General features: G+C 57.2%; 1 protein-coding gene across 1 annotated transcript; it reads left to right on the forward strand.

The window, feature by feature from the left end:
- Positions 1-4956: 4956 nt before the first annotated feature.
- On the forward strand, positions 4957-11527 carry LOC135892706 (carcinoembryonic antigen-related cell adhesion molecule 6-like). Its single transcript, XM_065420499.1, has 8 exons — positions 4957-5011; positions 7556-7930; positions 8516-8791; positions 8953-9219; positions 9377-9475; positions 9621-9712; positions 11084-11125; positions 11480-11527. The coding sequence occupies exons 1-8, from the start codon at positions 4957-4959 to the stop codon at positions 11525-11527; spliced, it is 1254 nt and encodes a 417-aa protein (XP_065276571.1).
- Positions 11528-15823: the final 4296 nt, after the last annotated feature.

Here is a 15823-nt window from a genome sequence, read left to right on the forward strand (position 1 = left end):
CATCAGGTGTACCATCCACAACAATGCTGAAATATCGGGCTTTTCTTACCTCTTCAAGAATAGAGTTCAAAACTTTCTCCCCACACCGTTTCAAGAACTCATTCTGACTACGCCATGACAGGTAGTGAGCCGGCATTCTTCGACCACACTCTCTGCATTGAGCCTCCGTCTCTAGATGTTGTTTCACCTCAGTATTGTACCTGCCCACAAGCTGCAGTGTTGACAAGAAAAGCCCACAGTCGTCATAATCAACAGTAGAACGGCTACCACGAAATGGCAGATTATTCTTTGCTAGGAAAAGAATTACGTCAACAACGGCAGTTAATATTTGACGTCATTTTTCCTTCTCCTGTTTAATACAATGCTGTAATGCTGCATCAATGCCTCTTTGATCACCGAGTGTCTGAAATAATTCCTTCCACTTAATGTAATTGCTCAAATGTAAAGCGTTTTCTTCATGACTCTTGATTTTTCTCGTAAATCTTTTTCCAATTATCGGCAATTCCACCTTCGACACATTTTGAACGATGTAATTGGTTAGTTTGAGTTTCACTTCTGTAGAGACTGCAGGGAAAATAAAATATTGCTGCAGCGTCTTTACTCCACACCATCCAGTCTCTTTCAATACATTCGCCATTACTCAGATGTTTAGAAAAAACTGTTATCGGCAATTTCCTGCCAAAAGAATCACGGGGAAAGTTTTTGGGCTTATGTGGTGGACCCTTCAATACAGTAAGATCTCTTTTCTTTATATCTAGGTACTTCCAAGGGGCTGGGTCGTTACTGCACAACTCTTCTTCGTCATTCCCATCTACAGCAGCAGGACTAGTCGACTGTACCAGTTTCTCAGCTATAGCAGTGTCACCGATGTTTTCTCCATTGTCTAGCCAAAGAGGCTGGATTTCCTTCTCTTCCTCCGCAACAACCATAACATTGTTTTCTGAATGTGGTAATATTTTGGATTCCTCACACACCTCCTTTTCTTTTTCTCTTACAACACCACTTTCACTTCCCACCTCTGAAGAGCCTTGAATGTCAGCATGACTTGACTTGGACTGTGCCTGAAGAAATTTGTTATTTTTCCCTTTTCTTCTTGCGTCTCTCTAGCTTTCTTCTGCTTTCTCTTCTCAAATACTGAAAGATATGTACGTTTCATTTTTCTAACCCCTACGATCGTTGACTATGTGATGATACCTGCAAATAAATTAATTCCCTTGGTATCTTTCATTTTTTTTAGGTAGTGTGACGCTGTACCCCATAATGCTTTATGGGAATATGACATAACTGGAATATGATCTACTGATGCTATGTAACATATCTATATAAAGGTTATGATCTACTGAATCTATTAATCCTATCTGCATGCATGCCCAGGTAACTCCTAAACTCCATCTTGGAGCTGGACTGTGCATAGGAGTGAGGAGGGGGTCTCCACCCACAAGAAAAAGTCTATTTAAACCCCTGGGAGACCCCTCCATGGTGGTCTTCAGCTGGCTAAAGAGCCTCCCTACCCCCCAGGATACTTGAAAGAAACTGGAACAAAGGACAGTGTGCAAGGGGTGTGAGTGATTGCTGGACCCAGGCTAAAAGGAGATTAGTCTGTAAAAGGGAGCATTCTGGAACTGGGGAGAATCTTATCTGTATTCAGTTTGATTAGACATAGATTTGCGCATTTTATTTTATTTGGCTTGATGACTGAGAGTTGAACACAGCACAGGAAACTCTCAGGGCCCCAGGCCCAGCCCCCCCCAGCCCAGCACATCCCAGTCTCCCCTGCATCCAGGTGGGCTCTGCCTGCTCCCCCTCTCCAGCCCAGAGCCCCCCTGCTTCCCAGCTGGGCATCTGAGATCACCGGCCCCAGGCCCCGCCTCTGTCCATTGTCTTCTCTCCAGGGAAACAGGGTCGTAAACAGGGTGGCCTGGGCCTCCTCTCCTCTCACCTCGTTAAACCAGTAACACCCCGGGACACTGAATCCCACTCCCTCTGCATGCAACCCACTGGAAAACACGGAAAAAAACAAGAACCCCCCCCCCCGCACTTCGTCACAGTGACTTACTTTGTTCTGTCTGTTACTACTTGGAACCACTTAAATCCTACTTTCTGTATTTTATAAAATCACTTTTTACTTATTAATTAACTCAGAGTATATATTAATACCTGGGGGAGCAAACAACTGTGCATATCTCTCTATCAGTGTTATAGAGGGCGAACAATTTATGAGTTTACCCTGTATAAGCTTTATACAGGGTAAAACAGATTTATTTGGGTTTAGATCCCATTGGGAGTTGGGCATCTGAGTGTTAAAGACAGGAACACTTCTGTTAGCTGCTTTCAGGTAAACCTGCAGGTTTGGGGCGAGTAATTCAGACCCTGGGTCTGTGTTGGAGCAGACGGGAGTGTCTGGCTCAGCAAGACAGGGTGCTGGGGGCCCGAGCTGGCAGGGAAAGCAGGGGGTAGAAGTAGTCTCTGGGCACATCAGGTGGGTGGCAGCTCCCAGGGGGTTTCTGTGATCCAAACCGTCACACGTAGTTAATTGAAAAATTCCTTATGTACCCCGTGTGTTGCCCCTGGCCCCGGCCCCTTACCATGCTGCTTACCCCCGCCTCTCCCCTCTCTCGAAGCCTCAGCATGCCGCGTCCAGGAGCTGCCCTCGACAGCGCTGCAACGGCGCGGCGCCGGCGGGACCTGAGCTTGCAGCCCCGCCCCCTTACCACGCGGCTCGGAGCGGGAGGAGCTCAGGTCCCACCGGAGCCACGCTGCAGCGCTGTCCAGGGCCGCTCCTGGATGCGTCGCACTGAGGCACCGGGAGCGGGGCCAGGGGGGGAGCCTCAGACATTCTCGTGGGGGCCCCTGTGGGGCCCAGGGCCTGGGGCAAATTGGCCCACTTGCCCCCCACCCCCCCCACCCTCTGGGCGGCCGTGCCTGCCATATTTACTATTCTTTCTACGCATCAGGATGGTTTGTTCCTGCAACCTCAATAAGGATTCTTTAAAATACAGCCAGCTCTCCTGGACTCCTTTGCCCCTCATGTTATTCTCCCAGGGGATCCTGCCCATCAGAGGGAGTCAAAGTCTGGTTTTCTGAAGTCCAGGGTGTCACGGACTCACAGACCGTGCCCACTCTTGGCCCCGTGCGGTCCGTGGGGGGTGCCCCTTTCAGTGAGACAGCCCTTCTCGGGGGTCCACTCTCTCCCGGGGTCAGGTCCCTCCACCTCCTAGAGCCGCACTTCTCTGAGCCTGAGCACGTCCGTCTCTGCCGTGGGCCCCCTCAGGGAGTCCCCTCGCTCTGGACCCCCGGGGCCTCCACCCCTGAAGGGGTCGATGCCACCCTGTTCTCTAGACCGGAGTGACTCTCAGCCAGCGTAAAACAGGAGGATTATTTAGTGTCTGAACCCAGCACATTCCCACATTCCCCAGAAGCCCCCTGAGCAGTGGGAGGGGAGGGAGATGCCATGATCCCCACAGGTGGGGAGGCTCTGTACAGTTGCCAGGCGTCTGGTTTTCGCCCAGATTACCCAGTTGAAAAGGGACCCTGGCAGTGCCAGTCGGCACCACCCAGCAAGGTGACGGCAGCTCCCTGCCTGCCCTGGCTCCGCACGGATCCCGGAAGTGGCCGGCATGACCCTGCAGCCCCTACGCACAGGTGCGATCAGGGAATCTACGCCCACCGCCCCCGCCCTGAGCGCTGGCTCCGCAGATCCCATTGGTCGGGAACCGCAGCCAATGGGAACTGCAGGGGCAGTGCCTGCAGGTGTGGGTAGCGCGCTGTCACAGAGTCCCCGGGCGATGCTCTGGAACTGCTCCCCACAAAGCCAGTCAGGACTCTGGGGAGCCTCCTCTCCCTCGGAGCAGACTGTCTTCAGGGCAAGGAGCTCACACGGCTTCACCTTCCTGGGTCTGACCTTGGAGCATTCAGCATATGCCCCTCCGTGCGCTTCCCACAGCGAGTCCGCCCCGGTGGAGTCCTGGGGAAGCCAGAGGGTCCTGCATCCCCACTCCACAGTCAGACGTGACTCTCAGCCAGCCAGTAAAACAGAGGTTTATTAGACGACAGGAACACGGTCTAAAACAGAGCTTGTAGGTACAGCAAACGGGACCCCCTCAGCCAGGTCCATTCTGGGGCCCAGCGAGGCAGACACCCCCGTCCTCACTCACTTCCCGCCCCAGCCAGCCTCAAACTGAAACCCCCTCCAGCCCCTCCTCTGCCTTTGTCTCTTCCCCGGGCCAGGAGGTCACCTGATCTCTTTGTTCACCTTTAGCTATTCCCTTGCAGGGGGGAAGGGCCCTGGCCATTTGTTGCCAGGGAGACAGAGTGTCAGTGATTTATGCACACTGGCCTTTATCCCACCACCTAGAGAATGAAGAACCGCATAGGGGAAACTGAGGCACCCACACAGTATTCAGAGGAAACATTAAGAACAGTCCCACTTTGTCACACACGCACCTCGCACATCTGCCTGGCTGCGCCTCTGTCTAGGGGCCGGACGTGCCGGCCGCTTCCGGGAGCAGCGCAGAGCCACGGCAGGCAGGGAGCCTTCCTTAGCCCCGCTGCACCGCCGACTGGGAGCCGCCTGAAGTAAGTGCTGCCCAGCCGGAGTCCGCATCCCCAAATCCCCTGTCCCAGGCCAGTGCCCCCTCCTGCACCCTAACTCCATCCCAGACCCTGCACCCGACACCCCCTCCTGCACCCCAACCCCCTGCTCCAGCCCATAGCCCCCTCCCACACCCTGAAGCCTCATTTCTGGCCCCTTCCAGAGCCTGGAGCCTTCACCCCCTCCCGCATCCCCAGCGAATCACCCTCCTGCCACAGCGGCCGAAGGGGAAGTGGGCGGTTGCAGCTGGGAAGGGAAGTCTGAGCCGGGAGAGGCCCCATGGGGCTGCCCTGCCTGTGGGTCCTGGTCCCAGTGCAGATGCCACCCTGCCCAGTTCAAGGCAGGTCCTGGTGCAGCAAAGGACAATGGGGCAAATCCCCAACAGGCCGGGCGGCCCCTGGAGAGCGATTCTCTTGGCAGGTGAGAAGGGGGGGGGGGGTCAGACCAGGGAACCCAGGTGTCCGGGACACAAATGCATCCAATAGAGAAGAGCAGAAATGAAGGTAGAGGGGCTGCGGGCCGGGAGTGAGGGGCTCTGGCAGAGCTGGGGGGCGGGGGAGACCAGGGCTAGAAGAGCAGGGGGCTGTGGGTCGGGATTGAGGGTTGGATCGGACCATAGATGGTGGGGGCCCATTGTGTCGTGCTGCACAGACCCCAACCCATATCAGGGATCTTTCTCGCTCTTGCTGATTTCCGGCTCATCTCCGTTTGTCCCGTCGCTGTGGGATGGGGGCACCAGCCCCCTTGTGTTCCTCTGTGACGAACTGGGACTGTTCTTAATGTGGTCTTTGAATGCTGAGTGGGGGGTGTTGGCTGGGAAGGCAGGGGAGTGTGGCTAGGATGGTCTGCATTGGGGGATGGGAGACTGACCGACGGAGAATACCTGAGCATGTAACATGAGAACCCAGGAAGGGGTTAGAGGCCAGGTGACACCTTTGCCCGGGAAACTGAACAAAGGCTGTGGGAGGGGTCACTGGAGGGGGAGTTTCAGAGCTGGCTGGTGGAATGGCTGGGAGGCAGACGGGGCTCTGACCTCCCAAGGGGGCTGTGGGGCCCTGGGACCCCAAGGTGGACCTAACTGGGGGGGATCCTGTTGTCTGTGCCTGCAAGACCTGTCTTGGACTGTGTTCCTGTCGTCTAAATAAACCTTCTGCTTTACTGGCTGGCTGAGAGTCATGGTGAATCGCAGGAAGCCGGGGGTGCAGGGCCTTGTGTCCCCCCACACTCCGTGACACCCTCGCTCTGACCCGCCCTGTGTCCAGGGGTCTCAGACCTGTCGGGGGGGAGTTCATGTGTTTGAATCCCCCAGGAGCTTTGGGGAAAAAACCCGTCTCCACGGGGCCATCGGCAGCACCTGCCCCCACCCCGCCCTCTGCTCTGCAACTGGGGAGTGACAGCCAGAGCTGGGTCCCCAGAGCCCCGCACCTCCCCCCCCGGCACAGAGACGCTAGACACACGCGTGTGCACAGGGACATGTGACGACATGCAGACACGTGACACCCACACAGAGACCCACACCCCCCATGGCACAGAGACGCTAGACACACGCGTGTGCACAGGGACACACACAGACACGTGACACCCACACAGAGACCCGCACCCCCCACCACAGCACAGAGATGCTAGACACATGCGTGTGCCCCGGGACACATGCAGACATGTGATACCCACACAGAGACCCGCACCCCTGCCATGGCACAGAGACGCTAGACACACGCGTGTGCACAGGGACACATGCAGACATGTGACACCCACACAGAGACACGCCCGTGGCCCGGACACAGACACACACAGAGACACACGTAAGCTGCACTGACACAGTTGTGCTCACACACACACTGACACACACAGCTGCAGAGATACCGCTGTGCGTACACACAGAGAATGCACACACACAGGTCAATACACACACACGCACACACCGTGCCCAGGCTGGGGTTCAGGGGGAAGGTGTTTGGGACGATTCTGTCGCCAGCTCGACGTCGCTGTCTGTGTCCCTGGTGCAGCCCCAGCCTGGGGGTCCCGTTCCCCAGGGGCCCGGGGCAGGTTCCCCCAGTCAGAGGCCAAGCTCTGGAAGGCCGGGCAGGGACCGGCCCAGGCCGGGCCGTCCTTAGGATTTATGGGCCCCTGTGCAGTATTATTAAAATGGTGCCCCTGTGCCCGACAGCAGCCCGGGCTTGCCTGTGTATTTTAGAAAAGGGGGGAGGGTCTTTTGAAGGCTTTATTAGGAAAACTGAATGTCTGAAGATCCAAGCGTTTAAGGCTAAAGAGGAATACTCAGATTGTGCATCTAAAAATCTCTGCAAGGATTTTTTAGAGATGTGAATTTATAATCTTCTGCAACACATGAATGAAATATCTTTAAAGCAAATTTTAAACTCAGGTCCTGCAGAGTGACATGTTCGGAGTAACTATGACAGTGACACACAGCTGGTTTTGTCAGTAAATTCAGAACCTGTCAGTGTATCCCTGGGGGTCGGCAAACGCCTGTGAAATGGCTTCGTTACCCCTCAATGGCTCTTTAGCGGTCAGGGCTGGCTCCAGGGTTTTTGCCGCCCCAAGCAGGAGGGGAAGAAAAAAAAAAAGCCGCGATCACGATTCTTCGGCGGCAATTCGGCGGCGGGTCCTTCGCTCCCAGAGGGACTGAGGGACCCGCTGCCGAATTGCCGCCGAAGACCCGGACGTGCCGCCCCTCTCTTCGCTGGCTGCCCCAGGCACCTGCTTGCTCCGCTGGTGCCTGGAGCCGGCCTTGTCAGCAGTTTCACTGTTGTGCTAATGGGCCCGGCCGGTTGAAGGCTTTTTCACTTTCAGTTCCTAGATCCCCTCTGGAGGAACCTCACCAGGTCGCAGCAGCGGTGGTGGGAGCCTGCGGGAAGGGTCAGAACAGGGATAGGAAGAGGGCCCCAACTGACCCCCCACACCCAGGCCTCTCGCTGCCCAACTGAGACTTTCCTTCCCCCGCAGCCTCTGTCCTGGGCTCCTGCCTCCAGCTGGCGCCAGCCCAGACCCCAGTGACCATCATCATCACCCCGCTGAGCCCCATGGTGGGAGGGGACGTGAGCCTGGCCCCACAGAATCTGCCACAGGACGTGCTGGTCTGCAGCTGGTACCGATCAGCGACCACTCATGAAAGCAGCCGGATCCTCACCTACTACCCACCTCCTGCCCCTGATCAGATCCCTGGCCCAGCCCACACGGGGCGGGAGACAGCGGGGCCGGGCTGCACCCTGCACATCGCGGGGTTAACGCTCAGCGACACCGGGAACTACACGGTGCTGATACAGAGCCGTACCGGTACTAACCCTGTCCGCTCTATCAGGGTGGGTCTGCGCATCTCTGGTAAGTTGCCCGCACGGGAGCTGCGCTGATCCCAGGCCGTGTGCCCCCCCCCCCCGCCCCGCCCCAGCGATGGGGGTCTGGGGATCTCCCCCGGGGATCAGCGTGGCTGGGTCATGTAGGAACCTGCCCCCAAACACAGGCCCTGCCCTGTACGTTGCATCCCGGATGGGGAGTGACACCCCCCCCCCCCCAACAGCAGCTGCTGTAGCAGTTGGTACAATCTGCATTAACCCTTGTGCCGGCTGCACAGACCTCCTCACGCAGACCCCACTGCCCAGCCCTCCCCGGAGAGAACCCAGGAGTCCTGGCTCCCAGCCCCCCCTTCTCTAACCCACCAGCCCCCCCTCCCCTCCTCCAGCTGGGGAGAGAACCCAGGACTCCTGGCTCCCAGAACCCCACTCTTTCCCATGTAGCTGTGTAGCCCTCCAATGAAGTTTGCAGCTGGATAACAGCTCTCTACTGCTGCCAGGTGCCTGGGTCTGAATCCTCCACAGGGCTGTGGGGCAGGAGCCCGGTAGAGCGAGGGCTCCCCTGGGGGTTAGGTTGGATCCAGCCGCTCCCCCCAGTGACTCTCTCTGTTCCCAGAAATGCTGCCCAGGCCCACGGTGACGCCCGACCAAACCCAGGTGCTGGAGAACGGGACCTTCACCCTCACGTGTAACAGCTCCCCCAGCGCCGACACCGTGCTCTGGCTCCGGGATGGGGCGTCCCTCGTGCCCAGTGAGCGGCTGGGGCTGTCCCCTGAAAACCGGACCCTCATGGTGCCAAATGTCACCCGGGGCGACGCCGGCGCCTACCAGTGCGAGGTCGGGAGCCCCGTCAGCTCCGTACGCAGCGAGCCCAGCACCGTGACGCTGGCCTGTGAGTAACTGCAGCCCCGTCCCCCGGCCGCGCTGCCCCGGCCCTGCCGGCATCACACAGCCACAGAGATGCAGCTGGGTCTAGGGTGGGGCAGGGTGCTGGTTAAACAGGGACCCCTCACTGGTGCCATCCATCCGCTGACCCTGTCCCTCTCTGTGTAGATGGGCCAGACTCTGCCAGGATAGACCTGCCCGGACCCATCGCCCTGACTCTCGGGTCGCTTCTGAACCTGACGTGTGTCTCTGACTCCGTCCCAGCCCCGAGCTATCGCTGGGTTCTCAACGGCACCGACACTAACGAGACCAGGATAATCTTGACCTTTAACCCCACGACCTGGGCTCAGCAGGGCACGTACAAGTGCCGGGCTCACAACCCCATCACCGGCCGCACTGCCTGGGCGTCTGTTGCCATGTGGGTGACAGGGACGGGTGAATCCCCGGGATGGAGCAACGCGCTGCAGACACAGGGATCCCAGGTCTGACACCAATGCCCCAGTGTGGCGCTAGGGGGTGCTGGGCTGCAGGGAGCGGGGTGGGGGGATTTTGGCTGAACCGTCTGATCCAACTCCCCCCATCTCTCCTCCAGATGCCCCTCGTCCAGCTCTCTCTGCCGGGGCCGTCGCTGGGATTCTCATCGGGTCACTAGCAGGGGCAGCGCTGGTCGGAGTTGGGGCCTATTTCCTCTGTGAGTAACAGCCCCGCCCCCCGGGAGAGCCAGGACTCCTGGGTTCTCTCCTTGGCTCTGGGAGGGGAGTGGGGTCTAGTGGTTAGAGCGGGGGGGGGGCTGGGACCAGGACCCCAATTCCAGCGTCTCTGATGATTCCTCCCAGACTCTCGCTGCCGGAACAAGACCCCCAAGAAGAACGGGGCACCCGTCCTGGTGTACGAGAACCTGCCCCTTACAGCCTGGGCGGGGCCAGTGGTGAGTGACAAGGGCTCAGCCCCACCCTCTGCTATTCCAGTCCCACCCCCTCCTCTGCGGGTGCCACTCATGTTATGCAGACAAAACTACACAGGATCTTTTCGGGGGGCAAGGCAAAGATGCCACATTTATTATGATAACAATTTGATCTATTGTGGTGTCTGATGAAGTGGGCATTCACCCACGAAAGCTTATGCTCCAATACTTATGTGAGTTTGTGGCTTGATTTCGCAGCTTGGGATCGTAGCTTGTGGCAGTAACTGGCCAGGAAAGCCGGGCACAAGGAAGGGCCGGTCTCTGTTGGGTGCACCGATGCCCTTCCATGTTGGCAGCAGAACGTTACCCAAAGTCTTCTATCTCCCCCATCCTTTTTGTAGGCTTTAGTTTGAATCCAGAGTCTATAGGTCTTGCTGTGTCACGCTGCCTCTGGGGTCGGTGTGATTGATCACCCGTCAATTGCAGACGTGACTTTCAGCCTGGGACTTGGCTTTGATCTTCCTTCTATTGTACCTTTGTTCTTTTCTTTTAGGATGGACTCTTCTCACTTTGTCAGGGCTGTTGTCTGCATCTTCAGCCCTTGGTGTTTGCACTTCACTTTATCAGGCTGGGGCTGGAGGTTGATCCATGCAGACCTCATTCACACATCTGAACTAAACTAACAAGATTACAGCAGGTTTTGCAAAAATGAAGGTTGCAGCCAGCTTACAAAATGGAGTGAGCGTTTTAAAATGGAGTTTGAGTTACAATATGGCAAACAGTGAACAGAAGTTACACCTTAGAGACTAACACATTTATTTGAGCATAAGCTTCTTTCTGTGTGTTGCAGTCCATGCATCCGAAGAAGTGGGCTTTAGCCCACGAAAGCTTATGCTACAATAAATGTGTTAGTCTCTAAGGTGCCACAAGTACTCCTGTTCTTTTTGCGGACACAGACTAACACGGCTGCCACTCTGAAACCTGAATTTTGAAACAGTTCAAGTTTCAGTGATTTAAGCAGAAATTGGATTGAAAGTGAAACTTACAAGGGCAGCTGGCTGAACTGTGGCTCTTAACAAGCATTTTAATTGTTAATTAGCCAGTTTTGGGGTAACCGGCTTTATGAATGAATGTTGTTTCATTCATAAAACTTTACCTATGAAGTTACATTAATAAAGTGAACAATTAAAAACAATTTCATTCATCAGTTCTACACTCAGTCCCGACCCGCAGCCCCCTGCCAGTTTACCCTGCCCCCTTTGGGTGGGGTCGGGGGGCTTACACAAACCCTAGGTCTCATTGACTGTCCCAGGGTCCCCCCCCCGAGCTCGGCTGGGAGTCTGGGGGGTCTCTGGGGTCTGGTGCTAACGACTCTCTTGCCTCTGCCTCCCCCAGGCCCAGCCCGGGAGCTCCCCTGACCCCAGCCCCACGTACCAGGTGAGCGCCGGCCCCTTGTGCTGTATCCTCCCCCCTGAGGGGGGTTCGGATCCAGTGGGGGAAGGGGGGAGATGCCCCCCCCAAGCCCTATGGCTGAGAACGGGGCTGGTTATCACATCCCAGAGCTGGGGGGTGCAGAGTGAGCCAGAGGGAGACCAGCCGGGAGCCCCAGAGCTGAGGGGAGGGGCTGGGGGGGACCAGCCGGGGGAGAGGGATGGGCCCCCCAGGATGGGAGGGGCCGTTAGGCCCCTGGGGTGGGAGGGGCTGTTGTGGCCCCATGGGGGACGTGGGGGGCTGAGCCCTGCAGGGGCTCCCCTGGGGCGTCTCTGGCTGAATCGTCCCCGTTTCCCCCAGACGCTGCAGCCCCGACAGCCGGACGTGTACGAGGAGCTGAAGAAGTGACGCCCCCTCCTGCCCCCGGGGCATGCTGGGAGGGGCCCGGGGCATGCTGGGAAAGCCTGAGCCTGGGTCCCGCTGCCCCGGGGACGTCCCGTCGATGAAGCGTTAGAGGGCAGGAACAGTCACTGCCCGGCCAGGGGGGTCCGTCCGTCTGTCTGTCCATGCTGCTTCCCTGGGGCCCATCACCGCAGCATCTGGGCCCCTGCGAGGAAATCAGAAAGTCGGCGCCTGTGACTGGCTCCGGCTCCGTTGTGCCCAGCACAGGATTTGGCTTGGTGACATCTCACGACCAAACACCCCCAGCCTGGGCACCTGCCCTGTTCTCTGCCCGCCTGACCTGAGCCTGGCGCTCTGTGTCCCACACCAGGCCGTGGGAGCTCCCCACTGCACGGAGGGGCCCGGGCGACTCTGTGACCGGCCGGGTCCCACGGGGAGTCTGTGGGGCTGCAGGGACTCAGACCCGGGTCTCCCCAGTGCCCAGCTGGTGCCCAAACCAGGGCCAGGGGACCCTGCCCAGGGCTTCTCCCCCCACCCTCCCCGCAGCGCCCAGCCCCTCGTCTTCCCCTCCCCGGGGCAGTTCTCCCCTGCAGAGCTGTGAGCAGTGAATCCGACCCGCCCGGCCGGGACTCAGGACCCTTGGCAGAGGGCACAGGGCACCGAGGGACTTGCGGGTCCCCCAGCTCTGACGTCTCCAGACCAGCCCCCAAAGGGGCTCGGGAGGTCCCTGCCCAGAGCCCGCAGCACTGGGCGCGGTGACCGTGGTGAGCCGTGTGCCGGAGGCACGGCCGGAGCTGTGTCTGTCCTGAGTCTCAGGGGCTGGTTCCAGCCGGGCAGCGGGAGGCTCCAGGCCCATCCCTGGCAGACAGGAGGCACCGGGCCGTTCTCTCTGTGCCTGGCTCTGGGGACGCTGAACCCCACAGGAGCTGCCAGGGGTGGGTTCGGGACGTCGGGGCTCTGGGAAGCTCGTTCCCATTTTATTCTGTCATGGGATAAAAGGGAAGGTCCTTTCATGGATTGAGAACTGGTTAAAGGACAGGGAACAAAGGGTAGGAATTAATGGTAAATTCTCAGAATGGAGAGGGGTAACTAGTGGTGTTCCCCAAGGGTCAGTCCTAGGACCTATCCTATTCAATTTATTCATAAATGATCTGGAGAAAGGGGTAAACAGTGAGGTGGCAAAGTTTGCAGATGATACTAAACTACTCAAGATAGTTAAGACCAAAGCAGATTGTGAAGAACTTCAAAAAGATCTCACAAAACTAAGTGATTGGGCAACAAAATGGCAAATGAAATTTAATGTGGATAAATGTAAAGTAATGCACATTGGAAAAAATAACCCCAACTATACATACAACATGATGGGGGCTAATTTAGCTACAACGAGTCAGGAAAAAGATCTTGGCGTCATCGTGGATAGTTCTCTAAAGATGTCCACGCAGTGTGCAGAGGCGGTCAAAAAAGCAAACAGGATGTTAGGAATCATTAAAAAGGGGATAGAGAATAAGACTGAGAATATATTATTGCCCTTATATAAATCCATGGTTCGCCCACATCTCGAATACTGTGTACAGATGTGGTCTCCTCACCTCAAAAAAGATATTCTAGCACTAGAAAAGGTTCAGAAAAGAGCAACTAAAATGATTAAGGGTTTAGAGAGGGTCCCATATGAGGAAAGATTAAAGAGGCTAGGACTCTTCAGTTTGGAAAAGAGAAGACTAAGGGGGGACATGATAGAGGTATATAAAATCATGAGTGATGTTGAGAAAGTGGATAAGGAAAAGTTATTTACTTATTCCCATAATACAAGAACTAGGGGTCACCAAATGAAATTAATAGGCAGCAGGTTTAAAACAAATAAAAGGAAGTTCTTCTTCACGCAGCGCACAGTCAACTTGTGGAACTCCTTACCTGAGGAGGTTGTGAAGGCTAGGACTATAACAATGTTTAAAAGGGGACTGGATAAATTCATGGTGGCTAAGTCCATAAATGGCTATTAGCCAGGATGGGTAAGAATGGTGTCCCTAGCCTCTGTTCGTCAGAGGATGGAGATGGATGGCAGGAGAGAGATCACTTGATCATTGCCTGTTAGGTTCACTCCCTCTGGGGCACCTGGCATTGGCCACTGTCGGTAGGCAGATACTGGGCTAGATGGACCTTTGGTCTGACCCAGTACGGCCTTTCTTATGTTCTTATGTTCTTATGTTCTTATTCTCCATGTCACCCATTGTCCCATTAACTCCATAAGAACGGTGATACTGGGTCAGACCAAGGGTCCATCTATCCCAGTGTCCTGTCTGCCGACAGTGGCCAGTGCCAGGTGCCTCAGAGGGAAGGAACAGAACAGGTAACATCCAGTGATCCATCCCCTGTCGCCCATTCCCAGCTTCTGGCAAACAGAGGCTAGGGACACCATCCCTGCCCATCCTGGCTAATAGCCATTGATGGACCTGTCCTCCAGGAACTTATCTAGCTCTTTTCTGAACCCTGTTATAGTCTTGGCCTTCACAACATCCTCTGGCAAAGAGTTCCACGGGTTGACTGTGTGTTTTGTGAATTAATTTCATTTGATGACCCCTAGCTCTTGTGTTATGAGGAGTAAATAACAGGAGCCTCCAGCGGCTCCTTCTCCCAGCTCTGGGCTCTGGCTGGTCCATACACTCAGCCTGGTTTTCTCTGTAATGCCTGGCCGTGCCGGGGCTGAGCGGGGTGCTGGCTGGGGGAGGGGTCACTGCTCAGCTGGGGGTTCTGGGCCTTGGGGGGGAGCTGGGAACTCGGCCAGTGGCAGCACCAGGGGCTGGGCACCCCAGGGGGATACTGGGTGATTTGGGGGGCAATCGCTGACCTGTCAAGGGCTGAGCGGGGGGTTGTGCTGCCTGCAGAGGGGGATCGGGGGTCTGACCCCCAGCAGGGCCAGAAGAGGTTCCTCACAGTGGGGCAGGGGGTCGCGAGGGGCCTGTGAGCCTGGTACCCTGGGAACTGTCACACGGCGCAGCCCAGGGGTGCAGGGGGAGCAGAGTGGGAGCAAAGGCCCCACACGCGAAGCGGCCAGACCGCGGGAGCCCCCGGCCCGATCCGGCCCCAGCAGGGCCAAGGGGACCCGGGTGCATCTGGCCTGGAGCCCGGCCGGGCTGGGCACTCGCTGCTGCCCCCTGCTGGCGAAGGACGGTCCAGCCCCCCGCAGGGCTCAGCCGGACAGGGGCTGCCCCGGGATGGAGCTCTCGGCCCCCCTCCTGGTGAGCCGGGGGGCGGCCTTGCTGGGCCAGGCCTGATTTGCACCCGTGGGTGGGACCCTCTGGGCTTTGTCCTTCGCTGCAGCAGGACCCAGGGGCGCTGGAGCCATATGGACAGTGGGGGGCTGAGAGCCATTGACCCGAACTGCAAACCCTGCGTATGATGGAAACCACGTCCGGCCAGGGGGTGCGGCAGCCCCCTAGTTCCAGCACCCGTGGCAGGACCCATCTCCATCCAGTGGGGGTGGGGTCTGTGCTGTGAGCCTGGACCCACAGGCAGGGCAGCCCCACAGGGCCCCTCCTGGCTGAGACTGTCCCTCCCAGCCGCACCCGCCCACTTCCCCTTCGGCTGCTAGGGAACGGTGTGTGTGTGTATGTGCAGTCCTGGGGGGGGGGTGACTCTGCCACTTCCTGGGGGTGTCTGTCACTGGGTCTCACGCTCCTTCACACACACACACACACCCCCGCCCCGCTCCTGCTGGTTACCCACGGCCCCTCCCACCGGGTATTGCTGAACCAGCCAATTGCAGCATTTCCTGCCCGTTCTCTGCACCGCCCGCAGCTGGGAATTGGGGGTGGGGCAGAGCTGGATGTTCCCAAGTCACCAGAAACCAAAGTGTTAACAGCACGGCCCTGTTGTCAGTAGGGGCCAGAGTTAACATCACAGCGACAGGGATGGGGCAGCTGTTGGCTCTCCCAGAGCGATTGGCTCAGGCTCTCTGCAGACTCAGGCAGCGCTGCTCATACCTGGGTCACATTTTCAGGGTTTTCTGTGAGGCCTCCCAGCATGCACTGGGCTCCCAGCATGCACCAGGCTCTCCTTGGCATGACTCTGGCTCTCTATTCGTGCTCCCACAGCTCCTGTCACAGCTGGGTGGACACGCCCCAGGTTGGAGCTGGGTCCCGGTACTTGCTGAATCGGAGATCCCAGGACACACGCTCGCGGCGCAGAAAGGGGAAAATGGGCTGTGAGAAAGTGGGGGATTTTCTTGTTTTTTCCTTGTTTTTCCAGTAGTTTGTGTGCTGAGGGGGTGGGACTCAGTTTCCCTGGGTGTTACTGGTTTAACGA

This window comes from Emys orbicularis, chromosome 20, assembly GCF_028017835.1.
Source record: "Emys orbicularis isolate rEmyOrb1 chromosome 20, rEmyOrb1.hap1, whole genome shotgun sequence".
NCBI classification, from domain to species: domain Eukaryota; kingdom Metazoa; phylum Chordata; order Testudines; family Emydidae; genus Emys; species Emys orbicularis.